The sequence below is a fragment of the Branchiostoma lanceolatum genome, chromosome 17, assembly GCF_035083965.1.
Source record: "Branchiostoma lanceolatum isolate klBraLanc5 chromosome 17, klBraLanc5.hap2, whole genome shotgun sequence".
Classification (NCBI taxonomy): domain Eukaryota; kingdom Metazoa; phylum Chordata; class Leptocardii; order Amphioxiformes; family Branchiostomatidae; genus Branchiostoma; species Branchiostoma lanceolatum.
Window position 1 is genome coordinate 7,681,352 of NC_089738.1, and position 23,631 is coordinate 7,704,982.

Here is a 23,631-nt window from a genome sequence, read left to right on the forward strand (position 1 = left end):
ATATGGATGATAACACTTGCATTGAAATGGCTTTAAAGCTGTGTGGAACAAAGCAAAATTCACAAACTATACATAATTCCATGCATCACTGTATATACATGAACATTATTTCAGTCCTTCCTATGGTACTATATCTGTCCCATTTGCTAACATTAGAGACGTGTAAGACAATATTTGGTGATAATCCTGAGTACCAATCTAAAATGTTGTTCCAAGTACTGTGTCTTTAAATGTCTCTGTAGTAATTTCCAGCCAGTTTCCAGTAAAACCGTACTTAACTACTGCACACATTTTCTCTTTCAAAAATCCGAGAGTTCCTGTTGAAAATAAACACAGACTATATGTGCAGTGTACACTCAAACCTTTATACAATCTCACTCAGTACACAAGTTCATCTGTCTACATTGATGTAGAACTTGTCAAAACAAGCTTATTTGTTATTGCAGGCAAAAAAACCTATGTACAATTCTATTTCTCATGTCTCCCATCTTATTCTTTGGACATTTTACTTTGAGAGGTAAAATATGAGGTATGGCTATGACTGGTTTCAAAACAATTAAATCCCAGGAATCCCATTGGATAAGCTGTGATCATGTGACCTGGAGATGGCCTCCTATTGGTCAGAGATTTAGAAGCCGAGCGGGTGATCCTGCACCACCTGGTTTTTCTGCACTACCTCCTCTGCGATGTCCCTCATCAGTTTGAAGTCATTCTTCCCAGATGTGGCAGTAGCAAGGTTTGATGTTACTCTCTCTGAAGCCTGGAACAGCAAGAGCATATAGTCATTCAAATGATACTCCTTTTATTCCAATATTTAAATGCCATGAAAGGAAGTTCGTTGAGCGTAGGGGCTATACCTTTAAGGCTAGAAGAAATACTAGAAGTAAGATAGACATGTTCAAACAAGGACTACAAATTATACACTGGGAGATTTGTTTTGAATTCAATCAATATAAGTATCTTCAAAAACATAAAGATCTAAGATGTTCCTGAGATGTACATTTTTAAATATCAAGCAAAGTTTAGATGGCTCCTCTACACATAAATAAGCTAGATGCAGGTAGCATTATTAAGTAATGGACCTGCACATAAAGGTATTTTCTGCTGTTGGATTCTATTTTGGAAAGCATGACATTTTTTGTACAAGACAGGTTTGTTGCATTTCTGTGTATTGACAAAAATCAGCAAGTAGCCTGTCAACAAGTCAAGGGAGGGACTCCTCCCCAGGAGTGATGACACACTGACATGTGTGAGTTTTAAAGGAAGATTTGCCTAATTACGAAGGTAATTCTGATGACATACCTCGTTACAGAAGACAGTGCAGATCATCTTCTCATAGTCTGCAGTCTTGTCTCCCCTCTGGATAGAGCGAGAAGCCCTGAAAGACGTGAAGTCAACATCTTATTCTTGTTCTCATTACAAATTAACAAATCATATATTAAGCATATTGTTGACAAAAAAATTTCAACAATTTCAAATTGTTTGCGGTGGTTTTATGTTAGTACTTTTCATGGTGACCTGTTCACTGATAACCTAAAACCACTACGGACAGTTCCCATTTTACAGTAAAACCCTTCAATGCTGCGAACTTGTAAAACCACCACAAAAACTCCTTTTTCTCCCTACTGTGAAATTAAATCCCCACAAACATTTCCCTGTTTACGGTTTCTCAGTCTAAAGCAATCAACCTTTCTGCTAACTTCAGAGATAAGACTTCAAGTGTACATAAAACTGAAAGGAAATAATCTTTTACCTGGACAACACAGCCACCATGCCATAGATGTCAATAGCAGCATCTGCAACTCTCTTCAGTAGGAACTGTTGTTCTGTGGGGGTGATGAAAGGCAAGGAATGATGAAGTACAAAAATCAAACATGCCACCAAGGAACAGGCTTACATACAACAATACACTTACTAGGCATTCTTGATTAAATTGAACTGTAACATCTTTGAGCTACTTTGCTACAATATTGACCATGAAGGTAAAATCTTAATTCACATCATTCCTACATTGTCCTATTCAAGAATGACAGCTTCTGCCAAGCTGTCTAAATTTGCTTCAAATTGGTAGCAAGTACTGCAAGATGGTTAATATGCATACATTTGTAGTTAGAAGATTTCAAATATACAATTTGTATGGAGATAAAGTTACATAGAGGTGAAATCTTGTAACTACAAATGCATCCATAACCACAGGATTTAACACCATATTCCAGTACTTTCATGTTATTTATGAAAATGTAAATCACAATAAAAAAATGGTGGATCACAATAAAAATTTCTGTCATTTCACATTGTAAATCTACCATAGAAAGCAGCCATCTTACCGATAATTTTCTTCCCGTGCTTCATGAGAACGTCTTCGATGGTTCCTCCAAACTGGTCGATGGCCTTGGAGACCTGAGTGGACTGGGACGAGAGGGACGGGTCCACATACTGCTGCAGGGAGGGGCCTGAGCTCAGGCCAAGCTTCCTACATTGGGGACAAATGTAATCACTTGTTGATGATCTGAACAGTAATGCACCATCAAAATTGGACTTTTCCTTAATATGATTAATGTCATGTTTCTGCAAGAATTAGCCTGTGTTACACACATTCTTCAGTGGAAGGTCTGCTAGAAGTGTGAATAAGTCAGGCTAAGCAAGAATATGTGTCAGAATATGTGGGTCAATTTTTTACAAAGAAGACCAAATGAAAAGCCGGTAAGCGTGCATGACTTGAGAGAAACTTTACGCTTGGATGATGTTACAAGTAACCAACACTTTTCTGCTTTATAATGTACTTGTATTCGAAACCTGAAGGAAAAAATTGACCTGGCTTTTGTGACAGGATGAATCATTAACAACTATGTTTTACAACATATTTTCTCACTTTCTGTTGATTCTTCTTAACAGAGATTTAGTGAAAACTACACGCTTTTACCCACCTCTTGATGCGTTTGGTTGCTGCTGCTGTGATGACTCCCATGTTGCTCAGGGGGCTCTTCAGAGCACGCTGCAACTCCTGAAGATTCTTTCCAGCAAACTGGACAGGCAGGATCATACAGGGTTAAGACAACTGTTTTCATCTGGCCTTTTTTTAAAAGAATTAACTAATTGGAGCATCAAATGGCGGAGCGGACAAGAGATCAAAATTTGGTATGAGGACAGCCTGGAATTATATCTATAGACCTTTCATTTCTTTTCTATAAGTCAAAGTACTGACTTCTGGTTGTGAATGTACCTGTATTCCAGTGAGGGCGACGAAAAGTCGCAGAATATCGTTGGTGCCTTCGAAGATACGGAAGATCCGCAAGTCTCTCATCACCCGCTCCACTCCGCAGTCCTGGGGGTGGGGAACAGATTAAACATGTCAAGCAAAGAACAAAGACTTACAAAGAGTATAGCAATGTCCTTTTTTCTTTTCCGTCTTATAGATATTTATTTACATCTATGGCTTAGTTTTATTATTAATTTGCCTTTGGGTTTTATTTCTTTTTTCATAAAATAACACAGTGATGACTTACTTGGGGTACTGAAAATTTGTGGCAATTCAATTTCCCAGTAGGGAGAAAATGCAGTGTTTGCGGTGGTTTTAAGTTCACCAATGGGGTACTCGGGCAAAAGACAAAACAAGGTTTTAAGTTTGCTGAGTGAAGAGGACACCGCAATGACGCGAACAGAAAACCATGATTGCAAAATCAACTATTTTACAGTAATTGGTCATGAACAAAATACAGTATGTGTCAAATTTCTTTAAACACAATCTGTTGTCTTTCACAACATCACAGAGGACACAGAAAAGTCATACTGTCTTGAGATAAAAAAGTGAATACAAACTCACCCTCATGTACCCCATGCCTCCCAGGATCTGTATAGCCTCGTCAGTGGCAAACCAGGCGGCCTCTGACCCGTAGATCTTACTGATGGCAGCCTCGAGCTGGAAGTCCTTGGAACCCTGGTCCATGTTGGCAGAGATCATGTAGGCCATGGACTGGGAGGGGACAGAGTTGCAAAAATTATGAAAACACTAACACAGTGTATTCTGTATCGCCTGGGGTAACAACCCAACCCACGGGTGGGTTGGGACCAAGGGTGAACCAGAATACACTGTGTTGAATTTTATTCATATCATACCCACCCAATAATACATACATTTCAATGCAAGATGCGTCAGAAGTTGAGAAAAGTTTGTGTCCTTGAATAAGAATTGTAACAGCCGCAATTCCAATGTCCGAATCCAGTATTCGAATTTTTTGCAGCCAAGGTATGACATAGATATAGAATACAACACAGTGTATTCCGTATTACTCAAGGTATTAGCCTACGGCCGTCAGGCGATCCAACCTGTAGTTAGGCTGGGACCAAAGGTGATGTGGAATACACTGTTTGTATTTTTTAATAATTTATGTCATACCCACTCGAGAAAACACACCTTTCAATGCGAAATGTGCCAGAGGTTGAGTTAAGTTGGTGTACCCCATAAAGCACCATGTAGTTTGCCATGTCAGCCATTTTTCTTTTTCGTGCATCAGGAAAAAACAGTACAGTCACACCATTGAGCCGCAAGCAGACAAGATGTATTGAAAGTTACTGGTAAAATGACTTGTGTTGACATGTTACAGTAATTCTACCCACCTCTGTTACATACTGCATCATAGCCATCCTGGCTAACTTCTCCTGGATGGCTCCAAACTTGTGAATCTTCTCACCAAACTGTGTACGAGCTGCTGCATGGTCAGCCTGGAAGAAGCATGAGGGAAAAATATGTTCAAGGAATGTCTCGCAACACATACTACAGTGGTAGAAATACTTTTTTTCAGTGTTCTGCAATATTGCAGAATGTCAAAATTTTTTTCTGCAATTTGAAAATATTTTCTGCAAATACACATGCCTCCTGTTTTACCACCCCAAGATAGTGACCGCGGAGATTAGCGAGGGTTGACGGAAATGTACGAATTTGACATTTTCTCACATGATTCGTCCCCGAAGTTATCACGGAAAGTGTCGAAACCTCCCGAAAATACTGACCTCAAGTAGCACCAGGCAGTCGGAATGCACCGAAATGCCGCCATCTCTCGCGGCGCTGTGGGCTTCAGTTTATTTACAGCGCCGCTAGTTTGCTTAGTACTAGTAAGTCTATATAATCTCCTGAATTGAGAGCCAATCCGCCCATTGAATCCCGAGTCTGATTTTTTTTCTTCTGCAAAATTGCAGATTAATTTTTCTTCTGCAATCTTGAAAAGCTTTATGCAATTTGCAGATTGCAGACGGGTATTTCGAACGCTGTACTATATTTGTAGCAGTCCTCCCTGTTGTTTCCTAAAGGAGGTATCTCACTGAAGCTGTGGCACATTGGCGACCTCGCTGCGGGCGAGTGATTTGACAGAGCGTTTAACGAATTCCATCAATTAAAAACAAATCTTGTTGCGTTTGTGTGTTTTGTTGTCTTTTTAGTCACACTTGTACGTTTTGCATGATATTCCCATTATAACAAGTATATAAACGACTATGTTACATTTGTGTTCTTTGTAATGTGAAAATTTAAAAAAACTATACATAGATGACCATTGAAAGTGGGATAATATACACTTACAATAATATGATATAAATGTAATAATATACACTTACAGCCTTCTTGATAACCCCCTTCATAGTCCCAGACAGAGCGGCGGCCATTCCGAACCTGCCGTTGTTCAGGATGTGCATGGCGATCTTGAAGCCGCCGCCGACCTCCCCCAGCACGTTCTCCAGCGGAATCTTCACGTCTTCAAAGTACACCTCCGCCGTGTTGGACGCCTTGATTCCCATCTTCTTCTCTGGGGGGCCACTAGTGTTAAGAAAAGCAGATTTTATCCTTCAGATGCAACATTCACTCACTCACACTCACTATCCGGTTTATCGTCTTCTTTTCCCCATCATCTGGGGGTTTGACGTGCTTGCATGCTGATGGGGGAGCTTGTTCTCCTTTGTTTGTTTGTTTGTTTTGTTTGTTTTATTAAGATCTCCATTGGTGTACAATCATAACAATTAAAACACTAATCTTCCTGGAGTCCGGCTAATTAAATACAAGAATATCAATAAAGGAACAATACAATTAATTCAAATACAGGAAGAACGAAAACAATTGTTAGATAGTAAATCATACAAGATCAAACATGATGAACTTAAAATGAGCGGAGAGGTCAGAGGTCAACATAAAAAACGGAATCATTGTATAGATAATGTACACATACTCCTAACTAATTTCATCAGGTTGGAGAATGACTGAGTACCAAAGTTCTTTTACATTTATTCACAACCAAGTATTTATAAAGAGCCAACATTTTGATGACTGTCTGTCATCTTTATCAGTATTGCCCTGTCAGAATTGCCCTGATGAAGATGACAGACAGTCATTGAGACATTTATTTTATTTTATTTGTATATGTTTATAGAGTATTAGGCAGGAAGCGATTGCTTATATGAAGCCTTCTACTCAACACATACAACAAAAAAACATAATGACATGCATAAATACAAAATGGATCAAAGAAAATTAACAATAGACAGTACAAGTTGGTAATCTATCACTAAGTGAATCTGCCTGTACAATGGATGTAAGTATGAACTATGTTGAATATATTACAGTTTTGGCTCATGTAAATACTTGGTTGTGAACAAAAGAACTTTGGTATGCAATATTGTTCTATATACATCTTGTGCCATCAAATCGTTTAACGAAAATGCCCAAATAAAAAAGGGCGTCCTGTGCAGTAGCTTTGCATTATACAATGTTGCTTTGCATCAACCTATCAGCTTGCCAAATTAGAAGTCGGTGTAATCTCCATTTATAGAATTATCATATTATTTCTGTTAACACAGAGAGAGAAGATTATCAAGAATCAAAATAAGAAATGACAAAATACAGTATGTTGCTGTTTAAATGACATTCAGTTCTAAAACATTTGTTTGCAAAAAGTTACACAATAAAGGCAATGTTCTTCCTTACTTTGTGACCCCTCCAAACGACCTTTCCACAATGAACGCTGTGACCTTGTCCTTGGTGCCACCCTTCCCATCAGGCAGTGGGGTCTACACATAAAATAACATGGATGTCAATCATAGATTTCTACATGTTGCAATAAGTGTGTGAATCTTCTTTCATGTTATTCAATATTTTTCCTTGTCATTCTTATAATAAGTTTCTTTATTCAAGAATAAGGACAAGTAAAAGACAAAAAAAAAAGGATTGTGGGACCAAATATTTCACCTGTGCAAAAACTGTGAAGATCTCAGCTAGCCCTCCATTGCTGATCCTGGGGTAAGAGAGATAGAAAAAAACTTGTGACAATGTGTCAACTTTGCTGATAAAATTAAGACATTCAGGTCAATTATATTTGTTTACTAATAATTCCTTCAAACCAAGAGCTTACATTTGTGATAGGAATCTAAAATATATGGTTCTTAGGTCAAGCTCTTTCAGGGACAAAGAGAAAATGTGTTTTTAAGAGTAAAACTCACCAGATCTTGCCTCCATTCAGAATGAAGTGTTTCCCATCATCACTCAACACTGCCCTTGTCTTGATAGACTGGAAAAAGAGAGTTCAAAATTCAAAACTATTTTACATAAAACCGTCATAGTTCAGGGCTCTCTCGCCATTTGCAACTTGCGCTGTACTGACGGCTACTCGTCTGTACGTCTGTGGTTGGGAAATGTTGGTACCTGCTATCACATATTGTGACCTAACAATCATCAGGCGAGTAGCCGCCTGCATGTTGCAAATGGCGAGAGAGCCCTGAAGTATGACAGAGAACTTGACTTTGGGGTATATTTAGCAAAGGCTTTTTAATTCTAAGTTTAGCCTCCCTTTAACAAATCACCAAAATGTGACAATCAGAGAAGAACTGAGTTGACTTACGCTGGCATCTGACCCGCTGGCAGGTTCGGTTAGACAGAACGCGGCGACCGTTTCGCCGGTGGCCAGCTTGGGGAGGTACTTGGCCTTCTGCTCAGGATTCCCTGCGATCAGGATGCCCTTGAACCCAATGGACTGGTGGGCTCCCAGAGTGATCCCTACTCCAAGGTCATACTCTCCAACTATCTCCACTAGACGGGCATACTGGGGTGGGAACAGTCATCACAGTCTATACATATACATGTACATGGACTTGAAGAACAGTTAGGTCATGTTGATTTGATTAATATGGATGACATCTTCTGGAAACCCCAAAACTGAGCATGCAAAAAAAACTAAAAGTGCGGCAAAAAAAAGTTCCTTCATTATGAAATCTAAGTTGTTAGGAAGGTTGAAAAAATTAGTTAACACACATCTAGTAATTGCTATACTGAACAATAGATTCTTCATTTATGTTCTTTCACATCTTCTTCTTCGACTGTGGAGTTGAAACTGGCATTCTACGACATAAGTATACGTTTTCCAATATTTTTTTCTTCAATTTACAGCATATATTTGCTCATATTGCAGCTGCTTTGTATGATTTACAGTATGGTCGAAAAGTCTGTTTTTTGGAAATAGATGAGAAAGTATGCACGCGCGGATGTCATCCATATAATTGAACCAACATGACCTTAGTAGCAGTTTCACTTGTCTTGTTACACTTATAACTTATACCTTCTTCATAAATTGAATGAAAATTTTCACATTTATGTTTTTTTTGTTTAAACCATTGTTTATTCATGAGAAGCTAAAACTGGCACGCAGGCCGCTTTTCATAGAGGTCATGAGGGAAGAGGTAAAGGTCAAACAAAGATTACATAAAAGTCCTAATCTCTCTACAAACATGTTGCTTCTTTCAAACAAAAGTGATGAGACGTGTAAAGTACTAGAGATTAAACGTGTCTGCTAAAAGTTTGGGTGAAGTTTTATCCCAGTTCCAACCTAAGACATAACATAAGACATAATACCTGTGTGTTGGATAGGCCAAGACCCCCTAGCTTCTGAGGCACCTGCAGACCAAAGGCCCCCATGTCCTTCAGCCCCTGCATGGTCGGATCATCCACCTTCTCGATCATGTCGTTCTTGAGAGCATCATTTTGTTCCTGAACATGAAAAACATGGAAGGTACAAGATGGTAAACAAGAGCATTAGTGAAGATTTAAAACATGTTGAAAATTTTGGGAGCAAGTTTGAGCAATCAAAGTTTCATCAATCAAAATTGGCAAACTGTAAATTACGGACTAAAACTCATGAGATCCTTTGACTTTATTTGGATCTACAACTAGCTTGACAGTTCAGCTACTCTAGTAGTAGTTATTCTTCCTACATGGCCTTTTATTTTAAATTATTCCTAATTTTGTCTACATACACACTACAGATTCTCTTTCGTTCTTCCCTCACATCCACTAGCCATAGTCATTTATATATAATCATACATGTGCCTACTAGTACAGTAAAAAAGATTTGTGGCACACACCTGAAAGAACTTGTCCACTGGGTCGACCAACATCTGGAGAAATTCTTTCTGCTCTTCATCTAGCACTGTACAACAGATTAAAAATATTGTACACTTATGCAAACAGTAATTCACTGTTTGGCAAAATGACCATTCTAATATACATATTTATGTCAGGCTGGGATAAAATTTGATACTGGTGTTCGGGACCGGTTTATATTTTACCGCATTGCCAGGGCTTTGAAGTCATATTTCATGGGCTTCCATCAAATGATTCAGACGTTGGAATCTATGTTGTCTCTCAACTTCTGGCACATTTTGCATTGAACTGTGTGTATTTTCGACTGGGTATGACATGATTAAAAAAAACGTATCGCCCTTGGTCCCAGCCCTCCCGCGGGTTGGTTTGCATGATGACTTTCTGATACCTTGGGGGACATGGATTACATTGTGTTGTTTTCTATATGTACATACTAGTATGTATGCATGTATCAGTGAAAAGTACCGAGTTCTAATAATGAAGTCCAAGTTGAATCATGTTTACTGTAGCTCATTCTTACCTTCAGGAAAAGGGAAGACCTGCTCTGGTGCCACCTGTCCCATGAACATACCAAACCCAAACGACTTTGTACCCTGAAAAAGACAAGAAAGAACAACATCTCAACCATAGTGCCATTCTCTACAGTTTTCATATAAAAAAAACGTAACAGCTCTTTGTGGCAACTGTGCAGACATTAGCACATTGGCATACCAAATCTGTGTGTGTTTTTTCTTCACACTTTTGACAGATTAGCTAAAGAGGCTCAGTGGGCGTCACTCCACCGTCAAGTTAGGAAATTTGTGTAAAGTGCCTTCCCCAAGGGCACAACTTCGGGGCATGGTGCGTGAGTAATGAACCCAGAACCTATCGGTTCTAAGCCCAAAGTTTACCAATGTCACTTATCATCTCGAATTTAATTCAAACTTCCTGCTACTCAAGTGAAATTACATTCCATAAAAACATGAAGAGTCAGCTAACTCAAATGAAACACATTACATGCAAACCACCACAAGAAGAAAGTACATCTAATGTGGGAAGTTCTCCAAAGATCTGTATGTTTCAAACAAGTCAAGTACAAATCTTGTCCTTGTATTTGATTTAATTGTATTCAATGTAGGCGGACTCCAGGAAAAATAGTGTCAATTTTTTTTTAATTGTACACTAATGGAGATCTGAATAAAACAAACAAACAAACAAACAAACGGCATATAAATGTAGCCTACCGCAGATGGAGCGCCCTCGACCTCAGCTTCAACCTTCTCCTGGACAACCTTTGGTTTCGTAGGCTTTTCTGCCTCAGGTTCAACATCTCGTTCCTGGAAAAGTTAAAACACAAAGTTACCAAAATCATCTCACAGACACTCAATATAAATCATTAGCCATTTACACGCAGCATAGAAAGTTACTTTGTACTATCAACCAACAGAAAAACTACATGATGACGCTCCATGCAGAGGTTCTGCTACGGCTGATTTGATGCATTTTTATAGCCTCCGTTGCAGGCTCTGACGCGGCTTTTTGGGGGGGCAAAATAATATGTTTTGCAGCCAGCCCGTAACCATCAGCCGACCCTGTAACTAATAGCCGCCTATTAGTTACAGGGTCGGCTGATGGTTACGGGCTGGCTGCAAAACATATTATTTTGCCCCCCCAAAAAGCCGCGTCAGAGCCTGCAACGGAGGCTAGCATTTTTAGGCATTTTTGTCTATATATATTATATTGTCCCATTCTCTTGATGGCTCCCAGCGAACCGTGTTTGAATGATTCTAATAATTTCTATGATACAAGTACTAGTAGGAGACTGTACATGTGATACCGTAAAATATAGACCTGTCTGGAGCGCCCGTATCAAAGATTATGACAACCTCATCAGTATGAGAGTAATGAGACTATGACAGAAATGAAGTGATTTTACAGAGAAAATAGATAACTTCTGGTGCTAATACCTGTGTCTTTGCTGCTGTGGAGGCATAGTGTTGCTGGTTCAGCCGTACCACACTTGCTAGTGATGGCCTGAAGACGAACAAACTTCAGTTGTAAATTAAACAATGTAAATTGAACAATCATATTTTGATGTATTTAAGGGCTAAATCAAAATTATCTTAAGTTGGTACGTAGAGTCTTGGAATTTAACGGATAAATGGAGTTATATTTATAATGGAAGGTTGATTATCTATAACTAATTTTTAGAATCCTTTAACATTAGATTTAATTTCATTTTTCAAGTGACTAATGGTCAGAAAAACCTTGTTGTAGACCCCATCCAAGCTTGTTACTTAATTGAAAGTAGGATTTGGTGGGTGGTTCTCAGGGTTATATAACGATAAATTCACTAAATAAATATAAAATTTCAGTGTTCTATAATGTTAAGTGAGGGTCTGCAAATAGGCATAGGTAGCCTTTTTAGATTTCCCTTAATTTGTAGGGAAAACTATGTTATGCACGCAGTTATTCGTAGCAAGGCGACCAAATTTTGCGTTATTGCCTTTCTTGCTTTTAGCATTGCTTTTTGCACAGGGGGTTCTTCTGAATTCAGCATAAAGTGTTGTAAACCCCCCACCCCCCATACAGACAATCCTATAATTAAGTCCTATACAACCATTTCAGCGGCTCTTAATGTGGCATATTTCGGTGTTAGAAAAATATGTCAGCTGAATGGTAGCCATAAACTACTGCTGTGCCTGTGTTACGCCAATGCTAATATACTGAGATTTCCAAGGGATTTTTAACGTCCTTGCTTTTTTTCCCACGCTCACCTTACTTAACGACCTTAACTACGCAATCTCTATTGGTACATTTTGTACGTCCATTCTCGCTTGTTCACACAATACTTCGATTTAGACAATAAAAAGAGCAAAGTCCACAGTCTAAAGTCTGAAAACGTGCGCTGAAACACGGCGTTATATTTGAACAGTTAAAGTTAAAACGCCGGTTTTATAACCAGGAAGGTTTTCACCTCCCTAATTTCACAACCAAGGACATTTCCTTTTCCCGAACAAAAATAAGACACAAACAGACACAAGAAGGAGAATACCGTACCTCACTCCTTCCTTGAAGTTGTACAAGGCGACGGAGCGCTGTATGAGCGCTAGTTTTAGTGCAGATCGCAGCATTTTGATGGGAAATCTTCTGTTTGGTGTCCGTATTGACCTACACACAGGTTATTACGTCACTTCAAAAGGCAAAGGTTACACAACGTCACATTTCGTGACGTCACATCCGCTAAAGTGACTTCCGGAAAACCACGCCCGTCATGACGTCACGTAGTTTCAAAGCAGATATTGGGAGGGAATAGTAGGGAGGGAAGATCGTGTCATTTTCCTGACAGCAAAACGGGACAAACTAACAAAACTTGCGATTTTCCCTCCAACTTGGAGATACCTTTTTTAGTCCCTCGAAGTTTTGTGTGTGTTTGGTATGAGCTAAATTTCCAGGCAGAATAAAATTTGATGATTTTGTTATACATTTTGTATCATGATGATAATGTTCCTTGGTAATGTATATGTAACTTACATTATGTCCTTGGTTATGCATGTAACTTACATCTGTAGCATACGATATGAGATACTACGCAAATGGCTAAAAATGCTTGAAGAGCTTGATCTATTTTTTCTGCCTAACTTCCAATAGACTGCAATTGTTACATTGCACCGCATGAGGTCGTTGCTGCAACATGGCATTGCGCAACTCACTAACCTATGGATACCTGGATACGATCTTCGGGAAAGGAGCTGCCGCCTCTAGTGCGTACATTGTTTAGAATTCTTCATCATTTCAAGAACGCTCATGCCTCATGTATTTCATTATCGTCTGCCAGTTCATATGTTAAAGTCAAATTTTGCATTTGCGTTTGCAGGAATTTCCTGTATTGGCATTTCCCTCTCATTGTGAATCAGTTTTTAAATAGAAGAGCTAACAGAAACGTGCTTTAAAATACTTCTACCACGAAACACATGATTTATCCGTTATAAGAGTATATTTCTTTTTTTCCTAAAGCCCCTTACATGGCCATGGACTAGACAGCATAGCTTTACCTTTTTTGAGGTGTTTTTGAAACTCTTGATTAAACCTCCTCGCTCAATCAGCTCAAGTAGGTAATCGACATTTAGTGGGCTTCCCAAAGGAATCAGGACACGGTGTAGAATAGATTTAATTGTTTGTGTGTATTAGCAATATGAGACTCTATTGTAATCAACTATTAAAGTAAGTGATAAAGCATATCGTTTTTCTTGTAAACGGATGCCTTTGTCGAAGCCAAATATTTCATGTATATCGTGTGTAATAAAGATATGTACAATTTAGCGGGCACGTAACAGTATTCGAAAGTCATTTGATGATTTTAGTGTTTTCTTTTTGTTCTAGACAAAAAAAGGTAAAGCAAAAATTCCGCTTGGTAGAAAATAAACATTCGGGCTTTGTAGCTATCGGAGATGTAAGCCACCATTTTTATAGTTTTGTATTACGTTAAGTCGCGTTAACTTCCTACTAAGCGCGTTTAAAAACTGTGAAAGCAGATCATGAACAGAAACCTTGTAAGTAAAGTTGCAGCGGAAATTCATTTTTACAATGATGCAAAATTTAGAAGATGACCGGATCGCGGAATTCCCCCGACATAGCCCCACATTTCCCACTACGCTTTGCGCCCCACATGTTCGCCATTTTGTTTTCAAGAACAACTGTCTACGTCTTTGGGCGAGTTTTTCAGCAGGAAATTCAATCTTGTTCTGGTCAGAATTCCAACACAGAAGGATTGTAGGCCAACATGATGTGGTATACAGGTAAGCCAAAGTCTTATTCTTCACTGAATGTGATATTTTGGTGTTAAAAACGGTAATTTTGCTGGACACTTCTAGCTTTTGAAAGGTCCGGAGGGGTCCTGGGTGGTTGTTCAGTAGCACTCACTCGCGCTCGTGCGATGTGACGAGGCAGATTTATTCCGATTTTTCACTTGCCCGTCGAGTTTTTCTCTCCCTTTTCCCACAGTGTGTATTACGAGTATATTATCTAAAGCTGTGTGTTGTTTGGGAGGGTTGAATCGGTACAGAAGGCCACGTAGGCGGTCTGGAAACTGGAGACAAGCGGCGAGGTTGGACGTTGCATGTTGAGCGGCCGATTGAATGAAAACAGCGAGTCCAGTCGTGTAACTACGAGTTTCCTGCCTTCGTTACCCCCTAAATTTCCACCACAACTTACCCTACATTCGATCCTCAATCTAAATCTTACCCTTCTACACAACGAACCCCGATAGATATGAAAATTTGGCTGTATAGTGTGTTTAAAGTGGCAAACAAGTGACTTGTGTTACGTAGCAAAGGCCCTTCAAAATGAATGAAAACGTTTCAGTGTGTGTTTTGTTGAGGACAACTACAATTTCTGCTGTGCGTTAGGCTTTGTTTACCTTCGTGATCTAAACCAGACTGTGAGTTGGCCCAATTATGTCCTTTTTGTGCGATAAGCGTGTAAACAAAAAGCCAGTTTTGCCGTTGGATTGCTTGTAACATTACAAAAGTGTATTTACATTTTGTTTATATGTAACAGCAGCAAAACACAACAACAAAGGTAACGAACGTTACATACTCAACATGAGTCATAGTTTTTGTGCCCACGTTTTAAATGGCAACATATGAATCATATTTATCATGAGCAATCATATGTCCTTTTTTTAACGTTAAAGTCTTCAAATAGGTTATGCTTTTGTAAGGAGATGATAATGTGTATAAGTATGTTGAGTCGGACCCTCTGTGAATGATTAGGGTTTGTTTAGCAGGCGGGTATTGTTTGTACGGTGCTTTGTGTCCGTCAAGCCTTGTATGATGAGCTTAGTTAACTTTTCAAGGTGTGAACTGCCAACATAATGTCCTTTTTTGCCGGAACTTTGGCAAACATTTCCCAAACGGCCAAACAAATTATTCCAGATCTCCTAGAGGGATAGGGTGATTCGCACCTGTTGTGACAAAGAAGTAAAAAGTTGCCAAGAAGTTTTGAGTCTAGTGTCGTCAAAGATCTTTTATTAAACCATGTTCGTGCTGACGTATGTTGTTGCAGTTCAAATTTGTTGAGCAAACTTGCCCACAGTTGAGAGCGGGTTAACTCAAACACCGGAACTAGTTTGTCATTATGATATGGTTTGTCCAAACTAGCACTATCGGCTGGTTGGGCCATCTCTACGTCAGTTAAGACTTTAGTTACACATGTAATGTGGTATGGCTAGAATCAAGGGGGCAGCATTCGTTTTGAGTTTGACTAGTACTAGAAGTCCTTTGCAGATTTTTGGCTGTTACATCTCAGCAAACACAAATCAATTACAGTCGACAGGTACACAGTAAGTGGAAAAACCTGTAAACTTTTGGTTAAACTTTAAGAGAGTTTCTTCGCAAAGAAAATGCACTGCCAATTTAAGGTTGTACTTGTAGTTTAATCGCACGTGTGACTCAATGAAAACAACATGTTGCATGTGTCTTGACCCTTTAAGGTTTATGGTGTGCAACATGTCTTTATCATGATAGAGTTGTATCGGATGTACTAGTCTTGGGAAAATAGGGGGGGAAAGTCCCTTCCACGTCATGCACTTGCTGTTTATGGTAAACACTATAGTACTACTGAAGGAATTCTTTCAATTCAGCGTACGTAGCAAAGATAACTTGAAGTCATAAGTGACAGCGTGATAACCCTAAACATCCGCTGCCTTACCCCGTTCGTGTGAGTAATCCGAACTAACCCCATTATGTCTCTCAGTCACAGGTCCCAGGCGGTGACCCTGTAGAGGAGCTATGAGTGACCCATCCTCCAGTCCCAGCACTCCCAGCCGTCACTCCAACATGGCGCACAAGTTCTCCAAGAAGCTCCCAAGCGTGGAGCGAGACTCGGAACCCAGCCCGACCCCCGCGGCCACCCAGGATGTACCCGAGAACGCCAACATGGCGAACAGTCAGGCGGCCTCCACGGCCAAGAAGAAGAGCTGTTTTCAGATCACCAGCGTGAAAGGCCCTGGGAGCGAAGGAGAGTCTCTCGCGGATGGGTACGAAAGTGCGGACGAACTCGACGACACATCGCGTACGGAAGACCTCTCGTCCGACATGTTAGATTCGTCCATGAAGACGTCGGATATGGAGGTAGACGGAGCGTCGTCAGGATCGGAAGATACGCTGAACCAGTCAGATACTGAAAGCCAGACTGGGTCGGTGTATACCAACGGTGTGTCCCGTTTTAGGGTCGTCAAAATAGAACCAAGCGTGCCCACGAAACGAGGGAGGTGGGTTTGTACAGATTTCACGGACCAACAATTGAATAAGGAAAACGTCGGGATCAAGGCAGATTTTTCGGACCTGAGAGTCAACGAGGACAGGGAGGGGGGTGGTTCGGGAAGTTCCAGTGCGGCTAGTTCGGTACATTACATACCCGGACAGGATCCCAACGCTGAGAACCCAATCGGAATGTCCATGGAGAGTGGGATATCGCAGGGGGGTATGATGGGGGGTCAGGGTCAGCCTGGGATGTCCCAGGTGCAGCCCAACGTGTCCCAAATCCAATCCACCCTCCCCCAAGGACAGCCAAATGTTTCTACTCAACAGCCACAGTCGGTCACCCCCATGGTTCCGTCCAAGGGGAAGCCCGAGTTCACCAGCCAAAATAGCCTGGAGGGTTTCTCGAAGGACGTTGCGGCCAGACTTCAGCCAATTCCAAACTCGGCCAACCTTTCCACGGCCAGGACACTACCAGGGTCATCACAGAGTGCTGCTATGGACACCGGTAAAGTCTACAATTATCACGACAGATGGCACTACGGCGTGCCCTCGCACGGAGATCTAGCCGGTACCAACCCCGCCGCGATGCTATTGGCCGCGGCGATGGGCTCGCCGAGATTAGAGAACCCGCTAGATCCCGGAGAGTTTCCCATTGGTCAGATGTCGACGACGATACAGGCAGGATCGCAAGGGATGGCAGATAACAGTGAAGAAGGGTGAGTACATTTGTTACAACTCAAATTTTACCTATCTCAGTCTGTTAGTTGATTCTTACACCTGTTGTGAATGCCACTTGCTAGGATAGCAAGCGGGTAGAAAATGAAAATTTACTATTCACAACTTACGAATAATTCAGAAAAAGTATGGGGAGAAGGGCGTGTTACTGTCAGGAAGTTTGATATCCCGACTTTGCGCCCTACAACTTTCCTAAAAAAGTTGGGGTGGCCAAATCATCACTTGAACTTTTCTTTAAGCGTTATTTATGTATCCCCCTATATCAAGGCATTTTCCTGGGTATGAATTCAAAGGCTAATTTTAGAAGCATTACACAAGTTGAGGCACAAAGGCTATATCTGTCATGTTTTCCAAATCAATATCAAACTTTGTTCCAGCATTGATTGCATCACTTGAATTAAACCCTCTTTTAGTCTTTGTATCCTGTTCGCTATATATATGTTCTTACCGAATCCACATAGGATGCCATTTGGGGCACTACAGTCATATGCACATGGCTCTCTATAGTACTAAAAGGCTTGATCGAGTTGTGGTAATCTCTGTTGCCAGACTCGGAGGAATTGCAAGCTTCTGACATTACAGTCCTAATCTCAGTTGTCAGTAACAGGGTAGGTACTGTACATGCAAACAGTGCTATATCACATCAGGATCAAGCCGGCCTCTCTGGTGGAACCAATCAGAGAAGACTTACACGTTCAACCCACCCAGCGACCACCAGCACTAGAGATCAAGGTCAAAGGCGTCAACCCGGGGCATCAAGGTCAACTAGGAAGAGAAAGAATGTTCTGACTCCGCCTGACAAGTCGAAGCCGGACAAACTGTACAAAGACGACGGTCGCCACGACGATCAGAGGAGAAACAAAGACAATGGATAGTACTTAGGTCTATCTTCCATAAACACCTATGGTTCGACTACTCACCAGCAACACGCGAGGTCTAAGGAAACGAACGGTACGGCGAACGGTTTTTCAATACCTTAAAGCTAAGAAGATAGACATTGCTTTCATGCAAGAAACATACATCAGCAGTGCTGATATAGAAACATGGAAGACAGAATGGGGAGGAATGCTTTACGCACACCCTGGTACCTGTCATAGTAAAGGACAAGTTATTTTGATATCTAAAGGTTCCAACATTAGAAATGTGGAATTTATAGATATATCTGAGAGGGTCATTGGGTTAAAATTCATAAGTCAAGATGAAACATTTGTATGCTTTAATGTCTATGCTCCCAACGATGTTGTAAGTAAAAAGAAATTCTATTCACAAATTACAGACCATATACAAAAGCATCATTGGCAGCAAGGACATCTAATCTTAGCTGGGGACTTTAATTCTGTAGTTAACAATGATTTAGACAACATTGCTGGGAAAGATCATAGTAAATTAGAGGTAAAAGCTTTCAATGATTTGATTCATGATCTCGAGCTCCGAGATCCTTGGAGAACTTTACATACAGATGAAAAAGAATATACTTGGTCAAAACGAAACCCGTTTGTCGCAAGAAGACTAGATTACTTCCTTGTCAATGAAAGTATGCTTGATAGTGTTATCTCTTGTGAAATATGCTCTTTCCCATGTTCAGATCATAGATCTGTTCTATTAGAAACATCATCAAGACAACTAGAAAGAGGTTCTTCATACTGGAAATTTAATGATTCTTTTTTAAAAGATAAAGTTTTTCTTGATCAGGTTAACTCCATTATTGAAAATGTAAACAAAGATTTAAGTGAAAATGTTACAGCAAATAAACAGGTGATGTGGGACTTTTGTAAAAGTAAAATAAAGAACTTTTCAATTAATAATGGTAAACAAAAAGCATTTGAAAGGAAATCAAAGCACAAAAGTATCGAAGAAAAACTAGACAAAATGGAAAAACAATTAGCAGCTGATCCAAACAATCAAAACCTGCAAGAAAAAATTAGGAAACTAAAGACTGAGTTTGAAATACTGGCTCTGCATAAAGCACGTGGAGCACAGATTCGGTCAAAGGTTAATTGGATTGAAAACGGTGAGAAAAACACAGCTTACTTTTTACAATTAGAAAAAGCACGTACCTCCCGTAATGTGATTACTAGTATTAAGAGGCCTGACGGCTCTGTTATAACTGAACAAGGTGAATTGTTGAGTGAACAAGTTAGATACTATAGAGAACTGTATAAAGAGTCTGATGTCTTTGATGATGATAAATATGATGATTTTGTTAAGGATTTAGACTTCCCAACATTAACAGAAACACAGAGAGAATCATGTGAAGGGCTGTTGACAATGTCGGAATGCACAGCTGCACTGCATGCCATGACAAATGGTAGTCCGGGTCTGGACGGTCTGACAGTTAATTTTTACAAAGTGTTTTGGAGCAAAATTAATAATATGGTTTTGAATTCACTGAATGCAGGTTTTGTCAAAGGTCAGCTATCATCCACACAGCGCAAAAGTGTGATAACCCTGCTGTTTAAAGGTAATGAAAATAACGATATAAGTAGGGATCAGTTGTCAAATTGGAGACCTATTTCCCTAACAAACACTGATTACAAGATAGGTGCTAAAATATTGGCAAACAGACTACAAAAGGTAATCACTGTTATTGTAGGTGAAGAACAAGCAGGTTATATAAAGGGCCGATCTATATTGAACAATATTCGTGCTATTGATGATGTTATTTGTTCTTCTAAAGACCGGAAAGTACCCGGGGCAATCTTGTTCTTAGATTACAGTAAGGCATTTGATACCTTATCCAAAGAATTCATTGTAAAAGCTCTAGAGAAATACAATCTAGGTCCAGACTTCGTAAACTGGGTCAAAGTTTACACTAAGAACGCACAAAGCTGCCTCAATCACTATGGACACCTGTCATGTTGGATCAGTCTTGAAAGAGGAGTACGACAGGGGTGCCCCCTGTCCGCTCTCCTCTTTACACTAGCAGTGGAGGTTTTTGCTCTCAGAATTCGTCAATCTGATGAGATCAAAGGATTTGTTTTTCCGTCATTTGATGACCACACAGTAGAAGCCCGTATCTTCCAGTACGCAGATGACACAGAGCTAGTACTGGGTGATAAGGCTTCAATTATAAAAAGTTTAGACTTAGTTGAACAGTTTTCTACCTTTTCTGGCTTACGTTTGAATAAAGAGAAAACGGAAGCCATGTGGTTAGGCCCTTGGGCTGATAGTTCTGAAACGTTAGGCGGACTGAAATGGACTTGTAGGGTAAAATGTTTAGGAGTTATATTTTCCTCCACACTCTCTGCTTCCGAAATAGTTGACAATTGGAACAAAAAATTTTGTAAAATGAAAAAGATACTTGCTTCCTGGGCTTCAAGAAACTTAAGTTTGTTAGGCAAAATATTAGTACTTAAAAGCTTAATTGCATCCCAACTCTCCTACATGTTAAGTGTTCTTGTTCCACCTGAAAAGTTTCTGAACGATGTTAATTCCATGTTCTACAGGTTTTTGTGGAAAAAAGATCGTGTGAAACGTAATGTATTAATCCAAGATTACTCTGTAGGTGGTCTAAAGATGCCTGATATAAAAATCATACATAAAACATTTTTACTAAAATGGGTTAAGAAATTATTACATCAGACTGACAATACATATGCTCCTATCTGGAAAAAAATCCAGTTAAGTTATCTACATAGATTTGGTCCCAATGTTTGTATTTTTAGGTGTAATTGTAATATGGCACAACTTCAACCCTGTAGCTATATACAGTCGTTACCTGACTTTTATAAAAAACTAATACAAACTTGGTACGAAGTTAAAGAAATTAACACAATAGACGATGTATCAGAGGAGAATATGCCTTGGCAACTTTTGTGGAATAATGTATGTGTCACCTATAAAGGTAAAATGTTATATTTCCATAATTGGGTTAAGAAAAATATTTTGTTTATCAATGATATTATTGATTGCTATGGAAATTTGATGTCTTTAAGTGAGTTGAAAAGCATTGTAGGAGATCACCCCAGTTTATTATTTCAGTACAATGCACTACGCAATGCTATTCCTTCCAAATGGATAGGATTTCCTCATTCAAAAAGTGAAGCACCAGCGATCAAATTGCTTGGAAAAGAGGCTTACTTGCAATGCAACACGTTTTTCAAAAATATTTTAGTCTCACAAAAAGCAGTTGTGCCTACAGGGCAAAGCTTTTGGGAAAAGCGTCTAAAGCAATTTGACTTTCAAGTTGTTACTTGGAAATCTATATGGAAATCGTTATTTTGCATTACAACAGAACCAAAAATACGATCCTTGCAGTGGAAGGTGTTGCATAATGTATACCCTACAAGGGTGAAGTTATATAAACAAGGTATTACAGACACGGACAAATGTCCGTCATGTAATTCTGTGGACTACGTTGAACACTTCTTATATGAGTGTAAATGTGTTAAGCCTTTGTGGGCGCATATTGAAAAACTGTACTTGATTAACTATGGCACATCTTTATCATTAGATTTGCATCATGTAATTGTTGGCTATAAACTCGATAACCATGTCAAATTTCAGCACATAAATATGTTGATATTGATTGGAAAACTCACTATTTCAAAGTATAAGTACGGAAAATATGTCGGAACGATAACGTCACTTTTTGAGCAAGAGTGTGTACTGAGAGGTATTTCTTGATTCTTTGTATCATCGTAAATAAAGAATAAAGTCCATGGCTACGGACCATGGGAAGATCTTAAAAAAAAAAAAAAAAAAAAAACAGTGCTATATTCGGTTCACTGAGCCCCAAGCCTATATCCCACATGTAATATTTGCTGAACAATAGTTATCCAATTAGCTGGGGGGGATACTCTGAGAAAGTGTGTCAGATTTCCTGATCAGCAAAAAGGCTTGCCAAATGTGGAGGTCGGTTGGTGGTAGTCACCACGATGACATCATTGTTGTAGTAGTGACAGCTGTTGGGAGCGTACCATGTTGTTGAAATGGAAGGGGTGGTTTTGGGCTATATCTATAACAAAAGACAATTGTTGGTTGTGGTACCTAGTGGCACATAGGTTGGCAGGTTTCCTTGCTGTTCCAGTAGCAGGGTATATTTTTACAGGGAGGGGTTGCTAGCCCTACCGCTCAGAACACCTCCTCGAACATGGGACCTCCATTTTACGTCCCTTCCGAAAGGCAGTGCAGCCCCAACCGAGATGTCCTGACCCGGGACTTGAACTGGGGTTTCCAAGTTACTAATTGGAAACAGGAGTTCAACTGTGAGGCTGCTACCAGTTGAGCCATAGGAACACCCAAGACAATAGATGACATAATATATGCAAAGATTGCACACTTGTTAACAGGTGTATCATATTGTTTCCTATGGCTAGACTGCTTCCAAAACACTGTCTCACCCCTGTAACACTAACATGTCACGTTGTCTGGCCTCTACTGAAGTGGCCTAACACTAGTGCAATAAAACCAGATGAATTGTCCAATTTGTTTGGCTTTCAACACAAAGCAAGACAATAGAATCTCGTTGACTGGAGATTGTTGCGATTGACGTTTTTGGAAGGTCAAGAGAAATGTTTGAAACCTGGTATGGGATAGTATGATCACTTCTATAAATACATTTTCTTATTGTACTAAAGACAAAAAGTATATAATACGAGCAGTGTAAATGAATCATAACTATATAGTATGAGCCCCTAGATGTTAAAGTGTATACTTATAGGGAAGAAAAAAGGCATGGCCTTTTGTCTCACCAGGACGAAGAGGATAAGTAAAGTAAAGCAAGTTATAGTATACTAGTATTTTTACGGGGAGGGTTGCTAGCTCTTCCCTTTTTATGTCCCTTCTGAAAGACGGTGCAGCCCCGACCAAGATGTCCTGACCCTGTGATTATCATTTGGACTGGGGTTTCAGTTACTTACATGTTTGTCAGAGTTCGAACCTTGTGCAACCAAGCATCCTGAGAGAGATTTATTTTGCCCCCTCCTTATCGTCCTGAGATTGATATTAGTACAGCCCCTTGCCGCTCTAACTGCCACAAGATGAAAGGCTGACTGACACCGAGCCTCGGAAAAGGCGGCATATATGAAACGAGGGTAAATATTGGCCAGTGAGTAAATGATTGACTCGGCTTTAGTTGACATTATCGGGGCTTGGCGGATATGTGAGAACTTCCCTTGCATCACAGCTGCTTAAGTCGGGTCGTTTACTGGTTACGTGAAGTATGGCACGATAACTTCGTTAGGAAATGTGGCATTTAAATAGTATAATTGCAAACAGATCAGTCCAAAAGGGAAA

General features: G+C 39.8%; 3 protein-coding genes across 4 annotated transcripts in view; 1 reads left to right on the forward strand and 2 right to left on the reverse strand.

The window, feature by feature from the left end:
• The window catches only part of LOC136423336 (tyrosine-protein kinase RYK-like), a 189,224-nt gene that overhangs the window by 48,739 nt on the left and 116,854 nt on the right, over nt 1-23,631 (reverse strand). The window lies entirely within an intron of this gene.
• LOC136422782 (very long-chain specific acyl-CoA dehydrogenase, mitochondrial-like) lies at nt 347-12,609 on the reverse strand. The gene is made up of 19 exons (XM_066410656.1): nt 12,455-12,609; nt 11,362-11,428; nt 10,639-10,731; nt 9,936-10,008; nt 9,397-9,461; nt 8,888-9,022; nt 7,881-8,081; nt 7,483-7,550; nt 7,232-7,277; nt 6,971-7,053; nt 5,611-5,809; nt 4,618-4,722; nt 3,824-3,973; nt 3,224-3,325; nt 2,928-3,025; nt 2,328-2,473; nt 1,754-1,826; nt 1,303-1,378; nt 347-760 (listed from the first exon to the last, which is right to left on the reverse strand). Exons 1-19 carry the CDS (start codon nt 12,526-12,528, stop codon nt 629-631), a joined length of 1,986 nt encoding a protein of 661 aa, XP_066266753.1. The 5' UTR covers nt 12,529-12,609; the 3' UTR covers nt 347-628.
• The window catches only part of LOC136422665 (TSC22 domain family protein 4-like), a 55,246-nt gene continuing 45,664 nt past the window's right edge, over nt 14,050-23,631 (forward strand). Inside the window, exons 1-2 of one of the 2 annotated variants that reach the window (XM_066410490.1) lie at nt 14,050-14,193; nt 16,151-17,375. In XM_066410490.1, the coding sequence (XP_066266587.1) occupies nt 16,186-17,375 (1,190 nt within the window). In that variant the 5' untranslated portion in view covers nt 14,050-14,193; nt 16,151-16,185. The remainder of the gene's footprint in view (nt 14,194-16,150; nt 17,376-23,631) is intronic. The other variant, XM_066410491.1, reaches the window with a different exon arrangement.